This window comes from Rutidosis leptorrhynchoides, chromosome 11 (genome assembly GCF_046630445.1).
Source record: "Rutidosis leptorrhynchoides isolate AG116_Rl617_1_P2 chromosome 11, CSIRO_AGI_Rlap_v1, whole genome shotgun sequence".
NCBI classification, from domain to species: Eukaryota; Viridiplantae; Streptophyta; class Magnoliopsida; order Asterales; family Asteraceae; genus Rutidosis; species Rutidosis leptorrhynchoides.
The window spans coordinates 156134982-156157393 of NC_092343.1; the positions used below are offsets into that span (position 1 = coordinate 156134982).

At 36.8% G+C, this 22412-nt stretch overlaps 1 protein-coding gene and 1 long non-coding RNA gene across 3 annotated transcripts; both read right to left on the reverse strand.

Annotated features, from left to right (window-relative positions):
• Nucleotides 1-14617: 14617 nt before the first annotated feature.
• Nucleotides 14618-15677, reverse strand: LOC139875789 (uncharacterized). 2 transcript variants are annotated; one of them, XR_011767950.1, is made up of 4 exons: nucleotides 15475-15677; nucleotides 15347-15381; nucleotides 15068-15131; nucleotides 14618-14840 (listed from the first exon to the last, which is right to left on the reverse strand). It is a non-coding gene; the product is annotated as an uncharacterized lncRNA (long non-coding RNA). The 2 variants fall into 2 exon arrangements; XR_011767949.1 differs by having other exon boundaries at nucleotides 15347-15677.
• Nucleotides 15678-16358: 681 nt separating this feature from the next.
• Nucleotides 16359-17476, reverse strand: LOC139875102 (histone H2A-like). Its single transcript, XM_071862468.1, has 3 exons — nucleotides 17467-17476; nucleotides 17104-17150; nucleotides 16359-16601 (listed from the first exon to the last, which is right to left on the reverse strand). Exons 1-3 carry the CDS (start codon nucleotides 17474-17476, stop codon nucleotides 16359-16361), a joined length of 300 nt encoding a protein of 99 aa, XP_071718569.1.
• Between the last annotated feature and the right edge of the window lie 4936 nt (nucleotides 17477-22412).

Here is a 22412-nt window from a genome sequence, read left to right on the forward strand (position 1 = left end):
TATGATATTAAGTGAATTTTATAAATTTTATTACTTGAGATATATAAAAGTATATTTTTATCATATATGAATTTTAATATAAATTTTTATTTATTAATAAATGACTTGTATTATTTAGTATAATAAGATCTGATAAATATATTTAAATATATAAAACTACTATATATAAGTTATATAATAAACATGTATAGATTTTGAAAGTCATTTTGGGTCAAGTTGACTTTTGTTGACTTTTGCATGTCGGTCTCGAGCATTAGGATTGTGATACACTACGACCTGACCTAAATTGTTAGACAGATATTGACCAACATATAAATATATATATACTTAATATAGGTTCATGAATCCGAGACAAACCCTGCACTTGTTCAGTGCCGTCATATACATAATTGCTACGAAATACAGTATTGTGAGTTTCATTTGCTCCCTTTTTAATTGCTTTTGCAATATATATTTTTGGGCTGAGAATACATGCGCTATTTTATAAATGTTTTACGAAATAGGCACAAGTACTAAAACTAATTCTACGTGGGTTTAAACCAGAAATATACCCTTAGCTTGGTAACATTAAACTACTTGTCTATGTACGGTAGGCGCGAATCCTAAAGATAGATCTATTGGGCCTGACAAACCCCATCCTGACTATGGGATGCTTTAGTACTTCGAGGTTATATTAAACACACCTGATCTGGTGTACTTCAGAGGGTAAAATATGAACGTTAAGGCTTGTTACCGGGTGCCTACAACTTATAGAATACTTTTATACACTTGCCAGTGTACGGATATTTATAGAAACTGAAATCTTGTGGTCTATTACTATTACGGAAATGATGGATTATGATAAACTAATGAACTCACCAACCTTTTGGTTGACACTTTAAAGCATGTTTATTCTCAGGTATTAAAGAAATCTTCCGCTGTGCATTAGCTCATTTTAAGGATATTACTTGGAGTCATTCAAGACATACTTTGAAAGACGTTGCATTCGAGTCGTTGAGTTCATCAAGATTAATATTAAGTCAATTATAGTTGGATGTAATATGAAATGGTATGCATGCCGTCAATTTTTGATGTAAAGAAAGTTTGTCTTTTAAAAACGAATGCAATGTTTGTAAAATGTATCATATAGAGGTCAAATACCTCGCGATGTAATCAACTATTGTGAATCGTTTATAATGTATATGAACGGGTCCTTTCAGAACATATAGCACAGCATGAGCTATGACAATCTTGAGGCTATTTAGGTTCGTATAAGTATATATATATATATATATATATATATATATATATATATATATATATATATATATATATATATATATATATATATATATATATATATATATAACACGTTAAAAGATTGAACTTCTTTTATTTTAGGCTTGGGCTGTAATTTTTACTTCGATAAAATGGGCTGTAAAGATATAGATAGCGACTAGTTCAATTTTTGTCATAAATTCCAAAACGTGATTTTATAAAATAATGATGATGGAGTAACGAATTAGATTAGGATAATTGAGGATTTGATTTGATGATAATATTAAGATTTACAACTTAGATGATGACAATTGATGATGAAAAATGATTAGAGTTATGTTAGATGATAGGGAAAAACATAGATGATGATGAATTGAGATAGTTAATTAAGAAGAAGAAGAACAAACAATTATATAGGTTAAGTAGGTTTAATCTGGGATTAAAATAGAAATGAACTAGCAGTTGGATGGTTGAGGTGTGAGTTGCTTATCAAGAGGTCGTGAGTTCAAAACCATTAAGCTGCAGAAATATATATATATTTTTTTTTGAGTGTTGCTCTGTTGGGCCATGCTTCTGTTGGGCCATACTCGTGTTGGGCTGAAACTGGTACATAAACAGTTTTGTGGATTTAATATTTAAGTGTACTGGATTTTACAAGGGGGTAACTAGTAGAGAAATGGTTTGGATTGGAGTTGGGATATTGAGAGGTCGCGGGTTCGAGTCCCGTCTCGGGTAGTTTAATTTGTTTTAATGCTACAAAGGTATAATTTAATATCAATATCATTATTATTATTATTATCATTATTTTAATATTATTATAATTAGTATTTTACAAACGAAAGATATCTATATAAAAATATATTTATAACATATATCATAAGTATATGAATATTACATAATATTATGCTTTTAATATATTAACTAATATAATATTATTTATATTGATATAACATTAATTAAATTATATATCATATAAGTATTATAACAAATTATAAGTATTAATATCATTATATATAAAGATATTAATCTTATTACATTATAAAATATATATAACCTTAATTGACTTCATATATATGTATTGATATATATATATATATATATATATATATATATATATATACCTGATATAGGTTCGTGAATCTGAGGCCAACCCTATACTTGTTCAATGTCGTTCTATGTATTTTTACTACAAAATACAGTATGGTGAGTTCATTTGCCCTTTTTACTCTTTACATTTTTGGGCTGAGAATACATGCAAATGCTTTATTAACTATTTTACAATATTTATATGCGTGAGTTCATTTGCCCTTTTTACTCTTTACATTTTTGGGCTGAGAATACATGCAAATGCTTTATTAACTGTTTTACAATATTTATATGCGTAAGTTTCATTTGCTCCCTTTTTAAATGCTTTTGCAATATATATTTTTGGGACTGAGAATACATGCGCTTTTATAAATGTTTGATGCAATAGACACAAGTACCTTAACTGCATTCTATGATAGAATTATCTGGGATTGGGGTTGATTATTATGACACGTATTAGCCCCCGGTTTCCGTTAGAGCATATGAGCTCCCGAGTCGGGTGGATGGTTTATTATTTATGACATTTTGGCACCGGTTGTCCTATATTTTATAAACATGTGTTCAGTCGTGGGGTGTAAAGACCGGCACAGAGGTTCTATATTTTGAAGACACATGTATTCAGCCGTGGGGTGAAAGACCGGCACAGATGGTTACTATTATATTTTGAATCCTCACCAGGTGTTCTTCATATGAAAGATATTTTTTTTGTGCAGTTGGAATGGGACTTCTACACGTTTTATAATATTTAAAATCTTATGGTCTATTAAAATGATGAAAATGAAATGATTACTATAAACTGATGAACTCACCAACCTTTTGGTTGACACTTGAAAGCATGTTTATTCTCAGGTTTGAAAGAAATCTTCCGCTGTGCATTAGCTCATTTAAAGAATTTTACTTGAAGTCATTCATGACATATTTCAAAAGACGTTGCATTCGAGTCATTGAAGTTCATTAGAGATTATTAAGTAAATGACGGATTAGGTCATTTATAGTTGGATATTATGAAATGGTATGCATACCTGTCAACTTTCGATGTAATGAAAGTTTGTCTTTTAAAAACGAATGCAATGTTTGTAAAATGTATCATTTAGAGGTCAAGTACCTCGCGATGTAATCAACTATTATGAATCGTTTATAATCGAGAAGGACTTCGTCCGGATGGATTAGGACGGGGCATTAAAGTTGGTGGATCAGCTGACCATTGATCCTCAAAGTGCTATTGTCTCAGCCAGCAAATTACCTGAAGAGGAGCTGACTAAACTGCTATCTCAACTAGATCGACCAGCACGTGAAGAAGTGTATGAGAGGCTGGCCACACTGGAGCAAATCAATGAACAACCTCACTGTCATAACCCGTCCTAATCCATAAGGACGAATACAATAACATATGGATACATCGTGAGGTATTTGACCTCTATATGATACATTTTACAAACATTGCATTCGTTTTTAAAATACAAACTACATTGCATTCGTTTTTAAAATACAAACTTTCTTTACATCGAAAGTTGACAACATGCATACCATTTCATAATACAACCAACTATAATTGACTTAATAATAATCTTGATGAACTCAACGACTCGAATGAAACGTCTTTCGAAATATGCCATGAATGACTCCAAGTAATATACTTAAAATGAGCTAATGCACAGTGGAAGATTTCCTTAATACCTGAGAATAAACATGCTTTAAAGTGTCAACCAAAATGTTTTTGAGTTCATGAGTTTATCATAATCAATCATTTCCAATTATATAATAGACCACAAGATACTTTATATTTCGAAAACAATCTATGCAGGTCTGCTCACTGCTGTAAAAATCATTCTTATGAAGAACACCGATAGGTATGCAAAACAATCTCACCAACGGGAACTAATGCAACGTGCAATGCAAAACTCTCTCATCGTAAACAATTTCAACAACGTGAGCTAATGCAGCGTGCAATGTAAAACTATCTCACCTTAAAAAATCATTATAGAAATCGAACCACATAATCCAAATGATTCTATCATAGAATGTAGTTTCGAGTTCTTGTGTCTATTTCGTCAAACATTTATAAAAGTAATTCATGTATTCTCAGTTCAAAAATATATCTCAAAAGCATTTAATAAAATAGTTATAAAAATAGCGCATGTATTCTCAGTCCCAAAAATATAAAGAGTAAAATGGAATCAAATGAACTCACAATACTGTAATTCGTAGCCATAATGCAAATGACGGCACTGAACAAGTGCAGGGTTGGCCTCGGATTCACGAACGTATCAATTTTGAGATTCAATATTGCAGGAAAGTACGTAGACGCAACGGAGATGATAAAAACTAGTTTGACCTATTGAGCATACCCCCGAACAGTACCCATCACCTCCATAGTTATAACCCATAATTTCCTTAGCTCTATCCCGCTCATAAAACCCGTTTTGAAAACATGCGAGCAGAACCTCGTCGTAGTATTTTATATATAAATAATAATAATACTAATACTAATACTACTAATAATAATAAGATTAATAATAATATTAATCTTAATAATAATAATAATAATAATAATAATAATAATAATAATAATAATAATAATAATAATAATAATAATAATAATAATAATAATAATAATAATAATAATAATAATAAATATATATATGTAATACTACGGAGTGAATGAGTGAATGAATCAAAACTGCAAACGAGCTCGATTTATAGATGTTTCAGCCAACTACTCCCCATGCGATCACATGGGGATTGTGCTTGAGGGCCATGCAATCGTATGGGCTCTCCAGCCAGCTCACCTTCGAGCAATCAAAGCTGCCGACACTCATTTTTATTATTTATTTATTTATATTATTAATTTATATAATTATATATATATTATATTATATTTACGAGTATAGATGACATGTAAAATTAGTTCCAATGACTCGTACGTTGTCACTCAACTAATGTCTCGGTTCCGGTTTTTTCAAACGAAGTTTCGTACGCTTATAAAACTTGTACTTTACAATTAGTGACTCGTACCCTTGTCAAAATATAGGCTAAAACCATTGATAAATCGTATTACACAAAGTGTAACTTATATATTTGAGTGTTTTGGTTATTTATTTATGTAAATCAACTTCTCGTTTGTTTATTAAAATATATTTAATAATATATTTAAAGTGTTTCTTAAATAGAAATGTTTTATAACTATATTAATATTGTAAAATATATAAAGATATATATATATATATATATCTTTATTTAGGAATATAATTTATGTATATATAACTGGAATATTAATTTAATATAATATTTAGTTTTTTAAAACTAAATTATATTTCAAAGTTCGTTTTATATAATTTAAACTCGTTTTAAATAATAGGAGTTATTATATCAAATAATGTTTTTAATAATATGAAAACTAAATAATTAATTTATCAAGGGACACGAGACAATCAAAGTAAAGCACACTTTTGAAATTTAGACTGGAATCTCCACTAACTTTTGACTAACTCTCGTTAATGATACTTTATTCCAATTTGTAAAATCACTTTACCAATTATTCCGAATATCGTTAAAAAGGAAAGGTTTCCTAAATCTAAGTGGACCTCTCAATAGAGACATGTAAATCATATCATAATGACTCTGATAATTCAATCAATTGAATTATCTTTTAATTCCGTCAATAAACATTTAACATATATTGAAACAAATACATTAATGTAAAGTATTATACATTTAATACCTTGTTAATGTTTTCAAGTTATAATATATATATATATATATATATATATATATATATATATATATATATATATATATATATATATATATATATATATATATATATAATCATATCCATTTATATAATGGTTCGTGAATCGTTGGAACTCGGTCGAGGTTAAATAAATGTATGAACACAGTTTAAAGTTTTTAAATTCAACTTAATAAACTTTGCTTATCGTGTCGAAATAATATAAAGATAAAGTTTAAATTTGGTCGGAAATTTCCGGGTTGTCACACTTACTACCATGTGTTTGGCATGGCTCCAGCTGCTTCACCATGGCCTGGTACTTGGAGGCCTCTCAAATTCATCATAGATCATGTCACTAAAAAGTGTGTGATGCAGAATGTTCCTGATTTACCAGTACCTTCTGATTCATCAGCTTCTTCCTCATTATCCTCTTCATCTGATGGTGATGCTGATAAAGGTACTGGTAAGGATGAGCTAGTCACTCATGATAATGTGGCTGGTTCCAAAGACATAACAGTGGATCTTACCGATGATGCTGATAATGATGCTGACAAGGATACTAGTGGTTCCAAACCTTCGGGTGAAGGTAAAAATGATGGTGATCATGGTGATGAGTTATATTCTGACCTTCTACCTCCACCACCCCATGGAGGTACTCCTGTTCTAGCTGCTATTGATCGCCCCTCAACCAGTAGTTTTGATTCTACCGAGGTGGTTGCCATTTATACTCTAGCTGTCTATCGTACTGTAGCCAGAATCACACCGGACATCCAAAGAACCATCCTCACTACTCTTGTTGATCGAATGACTGAAGCCATACGCAGAGCTGGGGATGTTACAACTTCCACTATTGAATCCCAGCTCAAACAAGTATGTGCTTTTGCTGATCTCGAGGTGGATGCCATTGTCCAACACCATGAAGAAGAGGAGGACCTTAAAAGGTGAATCATCTCTCACAATGAATATGCTGATCATATTGCCCGTCTTTAAGCTGACCTTGATGCTGCTAATCGCAGGATTCTTTTTCTTAATGAGGAGAATAGGGTATTGGAAGAGAGGTTGGATTCGCAGGAACATCAAATGGCTACAATGGTTCCTGTCTCTGCTTATGTTCAAATGGTGGAGACTATGCAACGTATGGCTGCCTTACAAGCTGATGTTAGGGAAACTGTTGATCAGATGGCTATGGGTGTTGCAAGGAATGAAGTCAGAACTTCAAACCTATGTCTCAGACAATATGGCGTAGATCCTGGTGCCCATCTATCTCCTGCTAATGCTGACTGGAACAACTTTGCCTATTCTGTTCCTGAGTCAGATAGTGACCTTGATGCACAAGTTTCCCCAGACCATCCTTCTGCCCCTACTGATGACAAAAAGGGGGAGATGAAATCTAAAAAGAAATCTAAAAAGAAAAAACAATTTGAGGGAGAGCATGAGCATGAAAAGGCTCCAAAGCAGCAAAGGAGAGATGGTGATGATGGTGGTGATGTTACTGGTTAAGGTACTAGCACTAAGCCCAGCAACGCTCATACTGAAGCTGGTGTCAAGAGAGCTGGTGAATCTCAACCCAGTATGTCTGCCACATCTGTGGATGATATTGGTTATGGCAGTAAGCCCAATGATGTTTCTGAACTGGCTGTTGCTGAATCTTTTGTCGTTTTTCAAACTATTGAAAGGAAAATGAAAAGAAAACTAGAGAGACACAAAAAGAGACAGCATGAAGAAGCCTAGTCCCTGAAAAGATGGATATTCATGATGAACTGCTCAGCATTAACAAATACAAAAGAGATGCTCGAAAAAGAAATGCTAAGTTCATGGTGAAATATGACAAGAAAAGGGCAAAGCTGTATGCTGAGCGAGCATACAGGATTAAAAGAATGATACCTGAAGAGATGCAAGATTATTTGAAAACTACTGAGTCGGGAGGAGTTAGAGCTGATGTGTTCATGAAATGGCTAGATGCAATGTTAGAAACCAGCCAATCCTCTCGACCAGCATCTTCTCTGCTCAGCCAGATGCACAACAACAGCCAGCAGAAATAATCAACCTTGATGATGATGATGATGATGTTCAGGGGGAGTATCTTGCTATTACTCCCTATGTGCCTCCACAAGAACCAGTAACAACACAAGAACCACCAGCTGAACCCAATCCTATCGATAAACAGAGGGTAAAATCTGCCCCTGGGGCCAATCGTCCCCTAAGGAAAGAGCCCTTATTTGAGGCAGCTGGTGAAGATACTGTGGTAGTTGTGTCAGCTGATACTAATCAGTCAGCTGGTACTGAAGACACAGCAAGGAGTGCTGTGATTGAAGACCCAGCCAGTAGTGTGCTGCTGGGTGTAACAAGTGTTGAAGACCCAGCAAAGGTGGATGAGCTGGGTGCTAACCAAGATGCTGATTCTGTTGATCCTGCTGAGTTTACAGTCTGGGGCAGGGGGAGTTCAACATTCATTCAATCACCAATCCCTGCCCGGACCCTTGCTTATTTTGATAGGATACGTGAGGAGCCTGAATTTGAAAGAGTGGGCCCTTCCGGCAAAGCAGAATCACTCTTCAATTATGCTGAATCTTCCCCTAAACGTAATGGTAAGCAAACTACTTGGGAAGATGATCCAGTTGCACAACGTGAGCCTGATATAAGAAAGATGAATCCTGACAAAAGAGAGGCTTACAGGCTGGAGATCACTGTACATGAACTGCTTGAACAAAGACAAGCAGCTATTCCTGAAAGGATACGCCAGATTAGATTGCTGCATCACCCACTTGATCAGCAATTCTATATTAATGCTTTCACTTATGGCATTGAGGTTGGCGTGTATCTATATAACAGTGGTCAAAGGCTACATACTGATGAAGAGAAAGCTCTCTTTTATGAGGCTGTGAAACTGGATATGGATTTAAGGCAATATCGTGATGCCCTTAAAACTGATGAGGGCATGCAATTGATTGCAACAGCAAAGTCCTTGAACATTACTGCCAATGACTATCTTTTGGGTCTTCAAATTGAAAGGCAAAGAAGGGAGGATGTTGATGCTGAATATGCTGAGAGGCTGAGGCTCCGGGAAGAAGAGGCTAAGTTGGCTGCTGATAGAAAGCAAGAGGCTGAGTCCCTCAAGTTAGCCAAAGCCATTGTTAAGGAACAAGATAAGGCATTCGATGAACTGGAAGCTGCTGAGAAAGCACCCTTATAGAAACTGAACGAACAATTGAGTTATCTGATCATTACTATAGGAGCAAATATGGTGATGTGCTAACCAGAAGATCAAATCCTAGCAAGATCATCAAGGTGCACAAAGGCACAAAAAGAGCTTTCTCTGTCAGCAGAGAAAACAATGTTTATGAGAGGGTAGACTACACTGAACTCAGATCTTTTGGGTATAGTGAATGGATGGAGATCCTAGAGTACTTCATTAATAAAGGTAAAAGTGCTCTTAAAGACACACAGAAATGTGATCTTCAAGAACTTTTCAACAAAGCAGTTAGATATGGGAATGCACCAGCAGTAAATGTAGAAGAGATCCTTTCTCAAAAGCCTAAAAGGAAGAAGTCTGTTGGTGAAGGTCCACAAAGGAGAGATCCCATCATTCTACCCCCTCACATTCTAGTATTCGATCCTGCCGAAGTGCCTTATTTATTTCCTGAAGCCTGGGCAGCCTTGAAAGTGAAGGAATAAGAGCTATCTGGTGATGAACAAGAGAAAGATAAAGATAAAGACAGATAACCTTCTAGTGATTTAATTGTATTTTTTGTTATTTCATTTTTCATTATACTATCTTGTAAATGTTTGTATATACTGTGCTGTAATGAAAAAGAAATGGGTTTATCTTCAAAATCATATCAATATATAAGATATAGATAACTTAGCAAAAGATCCCAAAACCAACTTTAAATGGACAGATTTACTGCGTATTTTTCATTAGGTCCCTTAGTGCTGACTTTAGTGTTTTCTCTTTATGTCATGGGTTTTGTCATCATCAAATAGGGGGAGATTGTTGAGTCCCCAAAGTAATTAAGGATTTAATTATGACAAAACAGAATTTATTGGCACTAAAATATTATGTGCAGCCAACACAAGTTTGTTTATGTATAGACAGCAAATATTGTTATGTCATGTGTTTAGTATGCTGCCTAGTCTACCAACACAAGGTAGAGAGTATTCTTCGAATCACCACATGATGTGTACCCAGCAATTCAAGAATATCAAGTGACTCAGCATGAGAAGAACCAGTATACCTGGTAAGCAGCATACAACACAAGACAGCTATGCTCCATTACAAGCATAGTGGTTTCCTGAGTGGTCTACATCAATCGTACTATTCAACAGAAGTCAAAGACAAAGTTGAACAGAAAAGGAAACGCGTCGGCGGCTGACAAGTGACCTTACAAGACCACGTGGGAATGCAGAAGTTTAACGCATGTGCAGACATGGGTTATCCTTTGTCAACGCCTAGGGAACACAACATTCTATTTGTTTAAACAAATAGTGGTACCAAACCGAATTGGGGTGTTCCTGCAAATAGCTACCAAAGAGGAAAGAAGGGAGCACGCTCTCTGACACAATTGTCCCCACAAGTACAGACATCCTATGTACCAGTGGATAATGAAACAATTACACGGATAATAGGACTACTATAAATTGATGTATCCACTATTGTAAAAACTAGTGGTGTGGGTTTTATTATTTAGAGTCCAAAACGTGTAATAACTTTAAGTTATCCTCATAGCTATAATCTTGGTAAATCTGTATCAACCAACTATCATTCCGCCAATGATAGTTGTAATTCTTTGTGATTTAATCAATAAAGAATAAACCGTTGAAAACTTACCTGTGACTCTACTTAATTTACTTGCTTGAATACTAAATCGTGTTTTTAAATAAAAGAAATTGTATTCACCCCCCCCCCCCCTCCTCCTCTACAATACTCCTGTTATTTATCAAGGGACCAACAATAATATCACATGGAGACCACACAAAAGAATTAGAAGTACTAAATGGAAGTTGGACGTGTTTGCCAAGTTGACATGGTTGACACAAAACACGTGACTTATCTTTGTTACAAGAAATAAATTGGCGGGAAATTAAATATTGTAGTTCTTTGTCATCGGGAAGGCCAAGACGTTGATGCCAAAGTGATGAGCTATATGTAGAGAAGACTTGAGAGGTGGATTGTGTCACGAGATAGAGAGGCCCGGTGCTGTCACATCGGATTAGAGGCTGATGGGTGCGATAATCCTTCACAGTAAAACCAAAGGGGTCAAAGTCAATAGAACAGTAGTTATCAGTTTTCAGTTGTAAATTGCGAACAGAAATAAGATTCTTAATGATTGCCGGGGTGATAAGTACATTGTGAAAATGAAGTGGGCGATATGGGTTTGGTAGGTCAGTGTACCCAGTAGTCAATACAGGATTTGAAGAACCATCACCAACAAAAATAGAACGAGTACCATGATTATTAGAGATGGACTTAAGTATACCTGAATCTGAGTGAACGTGATCCGTGGCTCCCGCGGTATCCATGATCCAACCTGAAGTGTTGGGTTCCTGCAATGTCATAGTACTGAATAAATATGGTAAAGTGGTAGGCTGATCATAATTATTAGCCCAAGTCTACTGATTCGTGCGCTGTCCACCACCAAAAGATGGTCCAAAATTCTGTCCAGCAGCTAGTGAGTTAATTTGTTGCGTCTGATTTAAGTTGCCTGCTGAAAAAACTGAATTGTTGGGCCCATTTAAAACATGTGCTTGACCTGTTGAGCTTGTATAATTAAAAGAATTATTTGTTGGGCCAATACCAAGCAATCCATTTTGTGAGTTTCCTGTACGAGAAAATGGTCTAACATTTTGTTGATTGGAAGCATACGTATTGTAGGAAGACCGGTTATTTTGAGTACGTGGCGGCGGTGGGATGTAAACCCATCCATACTGACCGATGGGCTGTTGACGGCGGTCACTCTGACGGCCACCACCACGACAACCTGCACGACGTCCCGAATAATGGTTTTCGGGTCCCGATGAAGCAAGTAAATTTGGAGAAGACGAGTTTGAATTGGATAATCGGGTGTCGTCGAGCTTTGATTCTTCACTTAGTAAAATAGCCCGGGTTTGAACCCACGTAGGTTGAGTCTCCCGAAGACGTATGGCGCGGGTGACACCATTCCATTTACGTGGCAATCCTTGCAGTGTATACGCAACGAGGTTTTTATAGGAAACGGGTTCACCAATATTTTCCAAAAGATCAGCCATTGACTTAATTTTCGTGCAATAATCCTTAATAGACATGTCACCGAGAGTGAGTGTTCAGAGTTCGTTTTCAAGTTGAAATGCGGTTGAATCTTTGTTGGTTCGAAAGAGTGTTTCGAGATTTAACCACGTGGCACGAGCGGTGGTTTTCTTTTCATGAATGTTTTCAAGAATTTCAGGAGAAATAGTGCTATATATCCACATCCTAACAATAGAGTCAAGTTTGACCCATTCGGGATCGGTGGGAAGGCTGCTATTCTCATATGTACTATCGATGTCATGTGATCGATCACGTCAAAACCGATACAATGAGTTTCAAATAGAACGTTCCATGCATCATAGTTGAGATGATCAAGATTTAAAATAAGCAGAATGTGAGAGTTGATATTAGTAACGCTATATGCTTTGTGGAGAGGTGTAGCGGAAGTTGGTGGGGTAGAGCTTCCGCTTGTCATGTTGATGGTGGAGATCAACAGAGAGAAAAAGGAAAAAAAAAAAAAAAAAAAAAAAAAAAAAAAAAAAAAAAAAAGCATAGTAAGAAATCAAGAATTTTTTTTTTTAGTGGAAGAGAGATGGCAGGAAGTAGAGCCGAGAATGATGGAAGGAGAAGAATAGTTTCCTAGAATGAGAGAAAAAAAGAAGGAAATAAGTTGAGGACATATATTTTCCCATGATATATTCCAGTCATATATTCCATTGTATTATCACATATATATAGTACAATGATGGGCTGAGCAGATTACATAGTATACAATGTGGAATGGGCCTATAATATACTACAAACTATAATATATAAATACACATATGCTAACAGTGTAGATACAGATTGAAAAAAAGAACTAAATTAGTTATATTTTCATAAGATAAACAAACATACACTGTTTTCAAGCATAAACCATGTATACCAATATTGATGGTCCTCAAACTTACCTTATGTGTGCTTAAAATGGTTGAGAGGTATTGGATGATTTATCTAAAAATCCATACATTAATGCAAAGTAATACAGCTCAATAATGGTTCTGATATATCTCGTTTTTATTCCATCACCAGTTTACCCATATTTACCCCTAACTAAACATTAATGCATTATACTATCAACTTAACCGCGTACATCTAAGCAACAAAACCCATCCTCCCGGTAGCCTGAACAAGGAAAATTTAACTGTGGTTTACCCCTAACTGCCTAGACAATGTAACATAAGTTGTAAATCTGTTTTTACATTGCTGGACCCTAGGGTAATCATGTGCTTAACACTCCGTCTTTATTCATGATAGTTCCTGGTTTATAAAAGGGTTGGGTTTAACAGTTCATTTATTTGACTTATGATATTTATATCTTCAATCTTAATTTTTTTTTTTTTTTTTTTTTTTTTTTGGAACAGCAGGAATTAATATTTCTTCGCCGTATACATACTCCTGGACCTTGCCAGCTATTAATCATAATTGATATATTGATATTGATATTAACTGAATTGCGTACAAATGAGAATCCTTGCCACATATATAAAGATCACACCAAACATAAGGCTAATCACTAGAATATACTAGAATATGGCCCTTATAAAGATGGGTTTACATCATAATACAAGATATAATATGGACTAACATCCCCCGCAGTTGGAGCGGGAGTCGAACGAACGCTCAAACTGGCGCGAAAGTCATCAAACAGAGCAGCAGGTAAGCCTTTGGTGAAGATATCGGCATACTGGTAGCGCGAGGGCACGTGGAGGACACGAACGTGACCTTTCGTAACAAGATCGCGAACAAAGTGTATGTCAATCACTACAAAAATCGTTAACTAGACGTGTTAAAAAGGCTTATTAGACGTGTTTTTCAACACGTCTAGATGTGACAGCACTAATTGCTTATGACATATAGTGCGGTCCGTGAACACGTCTAAAAAACTCAATTAGACGTGTCAACACGTCTAAAAAGTAGTGTATTTAGACGTGTTCCTCTTTTTTGTCAATTAGACGTGTTCCAGGAACACGTCTAATTGGTTAAATTAACACGTCTAATTGATAATTAGACGTGTTACGGGTAACAATTAGACGTGTTATCGATTAGACGTGTTATCAATTAAACGTGTTCCGGTAAATGTTAACCCTGGTTAAAATCTTAGATATTTTAAATAATACCCGCCAAATACCAGAGATATTTCAATCTCTCCGGCGCCAGATAAATTAAAATCTCAAATATTTTAAATAATACCCGCCAAATACCAAATGCACCAAATATACGAAATTAAATTTACTACAGAACCAAACTTTATATATAAATATCATATATATACATATCTTTAAAGTATTTACAAAAAGGTCATGAATGTAATTTACAATGGAGGAACTCTAAACTAAAAACGGTAGCTAATGGTAGCCATCCAACATGTCATCCCTCTGCAATCAGTCCCCTCCAGCGGGTGAAATAAATGTCAAGCATGCAGTTGTTCCTCCATGTGAGTGCCAACGGTGGTGTGAAATCATGCAACCTCACAATTGCTGCATCCGAACCTGCTGCTCCAATCTGAAAAGGGTATTTTATTATAGTTAGTATTGTTAGTAAGGACATCCTAATGTTTGTATAGCTAATGAACTATTCCATCAGGTAGTGGAAGTAAATGAGTATCACTACATGTGTTGAGAAAGTTGAGCATAACAAACAATGGGCAGTCCTCCAAGATTCCAAACAGACATTTACTTGAAACAGTTTATGGCTATAAAAAAGTCTTGTTTAGAAGTGTAAATATGTACCTTAAATTGTCTTGAGGCTATCATCCATGTGAACGAAACTGTTCGAACGAAGGAGCAGTTGCAGCTGCACATATTAAAGGACCAAAATTAGGAATTTGGTTACCGTCCTGCAACATTTAGTAAATTAATAGAGAACTTGGTGCAGGAAAAACAATAACATATAGAACATTTTGCGTTTAAACAATTGCACACTATGAACACATATAAAAGGCATACGTGTAACTGCAAACATTAATGCATTAATACATATACATATAAAGAATAAATGAAGAATCTTACTCTACTTGGGCAAAATTTGAAGATATCCAAAACACCTGCAACAAATGAAACGTCCATTAGGTATACGAAGACAAAAGTTTCAGTTAGAATTCATTAAAAAACTTGCAGTTATATTTCATGAATGAAACCTCAACAAAAGCTATTAATATTGCAGACAATTAAGGCACGTGTGTGAGCTGCAATCAGGTACGTCTGTAACGCACGGAGCGTGTAACAGGCTGCAATCACACCCCTAGCGGGGCTGGAATCAGGCACGCGTGCATGATGAAATCCGGTACTTGTACAGGCTTCATTTACGGTTAGTTTGATTTGTCAGAAAAAACATGTAGGTTGTTAGAAATGGTTAGGCAACGATGATAAACATGAGACACCCATATTTATACAGCTGCAAATGAGTATTTTCTTTTGATGAGATAGAAATGGGGGGATTTGCCTGATGCGGTTGGTTAATTTAGTACACCGTAATTTTAATCATTCAAACTATCATACATAACAAAAAAGAAAAAAAAAATCACTATCATTTGCAGATCACTTATTCAACACATATTTTGTGTTTAGGGAGTTAGTACAACATGATTATGTTTGGTTGTATCATCTTTTTGTAGAAATGCATGTCTAATACCAGTATTGAATCCAATAAGTCAGTTGCATTCTATATAAACATTACTAGTTTTCCTATTTGGTTCTTCTGTAAACATTGAAGCTAATTGTTAAACATACGTGATCTAGTTCTTTCATAACATTGGAGTTTTGTTTTTGAACTAGGGTCAGTTTCACTATAATTATTGTAAATTTAATGTAACAACTAAAGCTAACTGTTTAATTTGAAACCTTTTGAATTCGAGGAGAACAAGCTTAACAGTAGAACAAAACAAGCAAATTTCATTCATAGCGATCAGATACATCTTAGCACATCCAATATACTCTACTTGCTAAACCAACCAACCCAAACAACGGACAAGTACTTTTAGGATAATAAGCTACATTTACTACCAAACAGCAACTTAACTAATCAAGCTTTCTTGGGAGACTTTGCAGCCTTTGATGGAGATTTAGGCTCTTTTGTGGCAGCAGCAGCAGTCTTCTTAGGCAATAGAACAGGGTTAATGTTAGGCAAAACACCACCATGAGCAATTGTTACTCCAGCCAATAGCTTTCCAAGTTCATCATCATTCCTGATTGCTAGCAGCACGTGCCTTGGAATAATTCTGCTCTTCTTGTTATCCCTTGCTGCATTCCCAGCCAACTCTAAAACCTATACCCAAACACACACCCAAAACCAATAAAACTAGTTTACAAAAACAAAAATAAATAATAAATAAACAGATAAACGTAGATCTAACAATTAACTAAATAATACTGATATTACATCTACTTATATCAAAGCTAAAAACCTAAATTTAACAATTATATTATTAATAAATTCAGATTACATTATAGATAACATGAACAAATTAGAGAAAAAACAAAATATCATAGCGCGATTTTACCACATCCGCGAGGACCCAAAAGCAATATTGAATTATTACATACCTCAGTTACCGAACTTGATACTATATATTTCAAGTTACTGAAATTTGTTAATAAATTCAATAAGACAATACTAATAAATTTCTGAATATACTAAAGACATGGAGATACCAACGCAAATGATAACAGGCCACCCAAATGACCACATCGACGAAAACGAAACACAAAAACAGGAACATCGAAGATTAAAAAAAAAAGTAAGAGCGGAAATTTAAATCCCACAGTACCTGGAAATGGCAGAAATGATCGATGTATAAAGAAATCGCCAAAAACACTGATAAACAATCGAACCATTAAGATGATGTCACAAAAATTCAAAAATAAAGGAAAAAAAAAAAAAAGCGCATAAACCGTAAATGAAGACACAATAATACAGATTAATGAATTGAAGATATATATCACGACAGAGTAACAACAATCTTTTGAAAAAAAAAAAGTTAACTTATGAAGACAAACTATGATAGCAAAACCAATGCTTCCTTTCTGGTACTATCTGTTCAAATAACTAATTAGTAATTAGTAATGACTAAGAACAAAATTTCGAACAATGGAAACTGTTAAACATAAAAGGAATAGAAATTAAACCTAACCTTTCGCCATTATCGAACGCTTCTAACGGGGAAAAAACTTTCATCAACCCTATCGCAAGAACTCGGCGTCAAACACCGAAAAATATGCAAATCAAACCATTAAATATGTTAATTGCAAAAAAAATGATGACGAACGAAACCCTAGACTTTCGCCATTTTCGTTTGGTGTATATAAGCGGACACAAAAATTGGTGGCAGAACAGAGGAGTGACGAATGTAGTTCGGGTAAAGAATTAGGTTAATAGAGGAACCACATATAAGAATTAGGTATTTGAAGATTAGAGCATGGTGTAGTGAAGAAGAGGTTAGACCTATGAAATTGAGATTGAGATGTAATATTTGAGGTTAGAAGTAAAGAAGATGAAGGTTGTAGAGGAAAATACTGCTTTTTTACTTTTAAGGGTCAGGGAACCCTAATAGCTAAATGGTTTCTAACTAGACGTGTTTGGCTTACCTAGACGTGTTAATAAGTCTATATAATATATTAATTAGAGGTGTTCCACCACTTTAATCAACAACATGTCTAAACACGTCTAAATGTTAATTAGAACACGTCTAAATAATAACACGTTTAGACGTGTTCCTCCAATTTGATCAAATAAACGTGTCAACACGTCTAAATAACATGTTAATTAGAGGTGTTCCGCTCTTTTTATCAACAACACGTCTAAATATTTTAATTAGACATGTCAACATGTCTAAATAATATATTAATCCGCCCTTTTTTTCTAATTAGACGTGTCCATTTGTTTATATAGACATGTTAATTTACTAACACGTCTATATATGGGGGTCTAAATGAGGATAAATGTTAGTAGTGAATCTCGATATGCTTGGTTCACTGATGCTGAACCGGGTTACTAGACATATAAACAGCACTGACATTGTCACAGTAGACCAGAGTGGCAGAAAATAATGGACAGTGCAACTCACGGAGAAGGTTGAGAATCTAACATGTCTCGGCCACGGCGTTTGCGACACCGCGATATTCCGCTTCAGCACTGGAGCGGGATGGAGTCTGTTGTCGCTTGGAGGACCAGGACAAAAGATTATCACCAAGGAATACACAATAGCCTGAGGTGGAGCGGCGAGTAGTCGGGCAACCAGCCCAGTCGGCATCGGAGTATGCAGTCAGAGATGTAGCAGGAGAGGCATGTAGCTGAAGGCCGAGATCAATAGTACCCTGGACATACCGTAATATACGTTGTAGAGCAGCAAGGTGAGTAAATGTGAGGTACTGAAGAACTCCGACGAGGCTACGGTATAATGTGGGATCCTTGACACGAGGTCCGGATGCTGTGAGTTTGGTGCAGGTGTCGACGGGTGTTCTGCTGGGATTGTAACCAGCCATGTCTGCACGCTCAAGGATTTCAGTGGCATAATTCTTCTTAGAGAGAAACATCCCAGAAGTGGTGCGAGTGACAGAAATGCCGAGGAAGTAATTCAGTGGGCCAAGATCGATCATCGAAAATTCCGTGTGAAGCGAGGCAATAATCCGCTGAAGGAAAGCCGGAGTCGATGCAGTCAAGACAATATCATCAACATATAATAGTAAGTATGCGGTGTCAGCACCATGTTTATAGATAAACAGGGAAGGATCACATCTGCTGTGCAGAAAACCAACTCGCTGGGCATAACTGGCGAATCGCTGAAACCAAGCGCGAGGTGCCTGCTTAAGTCCGTAGAGGGACTTATGTAAGAGGCACACATGGTTAGCGCGAGTGGGATCCCGGAAACCAGGCGGCTGATGCATGTAAACAGTCTCGAATAGATTGTCGTGAAGAAAGGCATTCTTGACATCCAGCTGATGGACCGACCAATGTCGAGAAATGGTTAAGCTGAGAACAGTCCTGATAGTGGCCGGTTTGACAACCGGACTGAAGGTCTCATCGCAGTCAATACCAACCTGTTGGCTACGTCCGTTAGCAACGAGGCGAGCCTTATACCTGCTTAAAGTACCATCTGTATTAAACTTGTGCTTAAAGAGCCACATGGAGCGAACTACGTCCGTGTCCGATGGGCGAGGCACAAGAGTCCAAGTACCGTTTTTAAGTAAAACATTATATTCATCGGTCATAGCATGTTGCCAGTTGGGGTCTTGAAAGGCATGTGAGTATGTTTTAGGTATGGGAGAAGGGGTGGCTACATGAAGATTGAGCCGTTGGACAGGTTTGGTGGTACCGACACGGTGACGGGTGACCATAGGGTGAGTGGAAGTGGTGGGTTTAGTGGGGGCAGCTGGTTGTGGATCGGGAATAGGGTTTTATGGTAATGGTGGTGTGGGAGGTGTAAGAGGGGTAGGTGGAGTGGGAGAAGTGGGAAGGGTGATTTCGGGAGGATTTGTATCTGGAGGGTCGGAGAGGTTTCTTGATAGGAGATTGGGTGGTGGGGTGGTCCAGGAATCCATATGATGGTGGTGTTGAGGGCGTGGTAGAGCTGTATGGAAAGGATGTCTCGTCAAAAGTGACGTGTCGAGAAAGGATGATTTTGTGAGTGGATAGGTCATAACAGCGATACCCGCGGTGATTAGTCAGATAGCCAAGGAATATGCATGGAGTGGAGCGAGGAGCAAGTTTGTGAGTGGTGTGTAAGTGAGGATAGCAGAGACATCCAAAAACTCGGAGGGAGAAGTAGTTAGGTTTGTACTTGTATAGGCGGGTGTGGGGAATTTCGTGGTTGATGGCGGAGGAGGGTAGGAGATTTATGAGGTAAGTGGCCATGTGTAGAGCCTCGACCCAGAAGGTAGGTGGGAGGTTAGCTTGAAAGAGTAAAGTGCGGATGAGATTGTTTATGGTGCGGATCATGCGTTCGGACTTGCCGTTTTGTTGAGAGGTGTGGGGGCAAGAGAAACGTATTTGAATACCGTTGGTTTGAAAAAGTTACTGGAATTGTTTGTTATCAAATTCACCACCATTATCACATTGAAAGGCTTTTATTTCAGTATTGAATTGAGTTTTAACATATGTACGAAATTGTAAAAATTTGTCAAATACTTCAGACTTATTATGTAAAGGGAAAATCCATAAATAATGCGAGTAATGATCCAAAAATAGAACATAGTAGCTTTTCAAAAAAAAAAAAAAAAAAAAAAAAAATAGAACATAGTATTTGTATCCGCTAAGACTCGGTATGGGAGACGTCCATAAGTCCGAGTGAACAATGTCAAATAATGAAGTAAAATGCGAAACAGAACTACTAAATGGAAGTCTCACGTGTTTGCCAAGTTGGCAAGCATGACAAAGAACGGGAGACTTCGTATTATTACAAACAATAGAATTATTTGAAATAAGACGACGAAAAGTATCAGTACTCGGGTGACCAAGTCGCTGATGCCAAATGCTGGGTGTGGTTACAAGAGCTTGATGAGCTGTAGGTGGTGACTGAGGAGTGAGCGGGTAAAGATCTCTGGTGCTATCACATCGGAGTAGTAGACCGCGTGTCAAGTAATCCTTCACATAAAAACCAAATTCGTCAAATGTAACAGAAACTTTGTTATCACGAGTAAATCTACGTACGGAAATAAGGTTTTTAACAATATTGAGGGTAACAAGGACATTAGATAAATGGAGGGGTCGGTGGATATTAAGCAACATGCTATAGCCGGTATTGGTGACGGGAATAGAATTCCCGTCGCCAACGGCGACCGATGGATAAATGCAATGATTAAAAACAGTACTTAAATTATTAATGCTAGAGGTAAGGTGGGTGGACGCACCAGTATCCATAGTCCAACCCGAATTACCGTAATCAGGTAGTGTCGTGGCCGCGAAAGCATTCGGAATCAAAGTTTCCTGACTAGGCTGAGCTGTAAGAGCAAATGGGGTGTGACCAGTGGGGCCAACAGTGAACTGAGATGGGCCAGGTGTAATCTGTGCAGGCCCATTGACCGTGTGAGCAGCTGGGCCAGAGACCTGACCTGTATTAATTTGAGCAGGCCCAGTTTGAAGATAGCCATTAAATTGTGGACTGGGCATAAGAGGGCCTGTTAAATAACCAGACCCGACAGAAGCTGGCAAACCAATGTAGTGGGCCTGTGGAGATGCAGGGAATCCTGGCGGGCCAGAAAATTGGGCCAGGGGAGTTCGCGGCCCATATCCTGGAATAGATGGAACACTGGACCGATTTAGATGATGTTGGGCTAACAGATGCTGTTGGGCTGCTATGATGTTTAAGAGCTGAGTTTGGTTATTTCCTGTTGTCCGATTACCTGAGGTATTTTGCATATGATTACCAGAACGTGAAGCATGATTTCCTTGGTGAATATAGCGACACTTCTCACCAAATCGACAGTGACCACGACTAAAATTGCGACAAACCTGAGGTGATGTGATCGTTGATCGAGACGGAGCATTTGCGGGAATCTGAGCCATGAGAGCAGTGGGTGCCGAAGGGGTTCCTGGTGAATCAATTGAACCGCGAAGTTGTCGTTGAAGTTGCATCTCTTCAAGGGTGATCATGGACCGAACGGTGTTTAGATTCGGGAATGGTTCGCTATGTAGAATAATGTGAGTAGCATAAGGAAATCGATTATTTAAGCCATTGATCGCATAAGTTACTAACTCTTCATCCTTCATGGTAGATCCGAGGTTCTGGAGCATAGATGCAATCGAATCAATCTTTTGAAAATAAGCTTCTGCCGTGAGGTCTCCAATGGTAATAGAACGTAGTTCAGCCGTGAGTTCGACGATCTTGGATCGTTTATTGTCTTGGAAAATATTCTTCAAAAACTCCCATGCTTGATAAGATGTCTTTGGTTGTGAGTTCAAGAGACGTTCAAGGAGTGTTTCCGAGATGGTTAAGAACATCCATCCCATGACGAACGCATCGGCCTTTTTCCAATCGTCCGATGGTGCGTCGGACGTCGTTGATTCGGTCAAGAACGAATCAACATTGAAGGCCGCACAATGATTGCTAAACAACTTGCTCTAATGGATGTAGTTGTGTTT

What these genes read in the sequence shown, in the direction of transcription:
- LOC139875102 (XM_071862468.1), bottom strand. An exon ending in ATCATTTCTGCCATTTCCAG is followed by an intron (nt 16,602 to 17,103) that starts GTACTGTGGGAT and finishes GTTTGGGTATAG; the next exon opens with GTTTTAGAGTTGGCTGGGAA.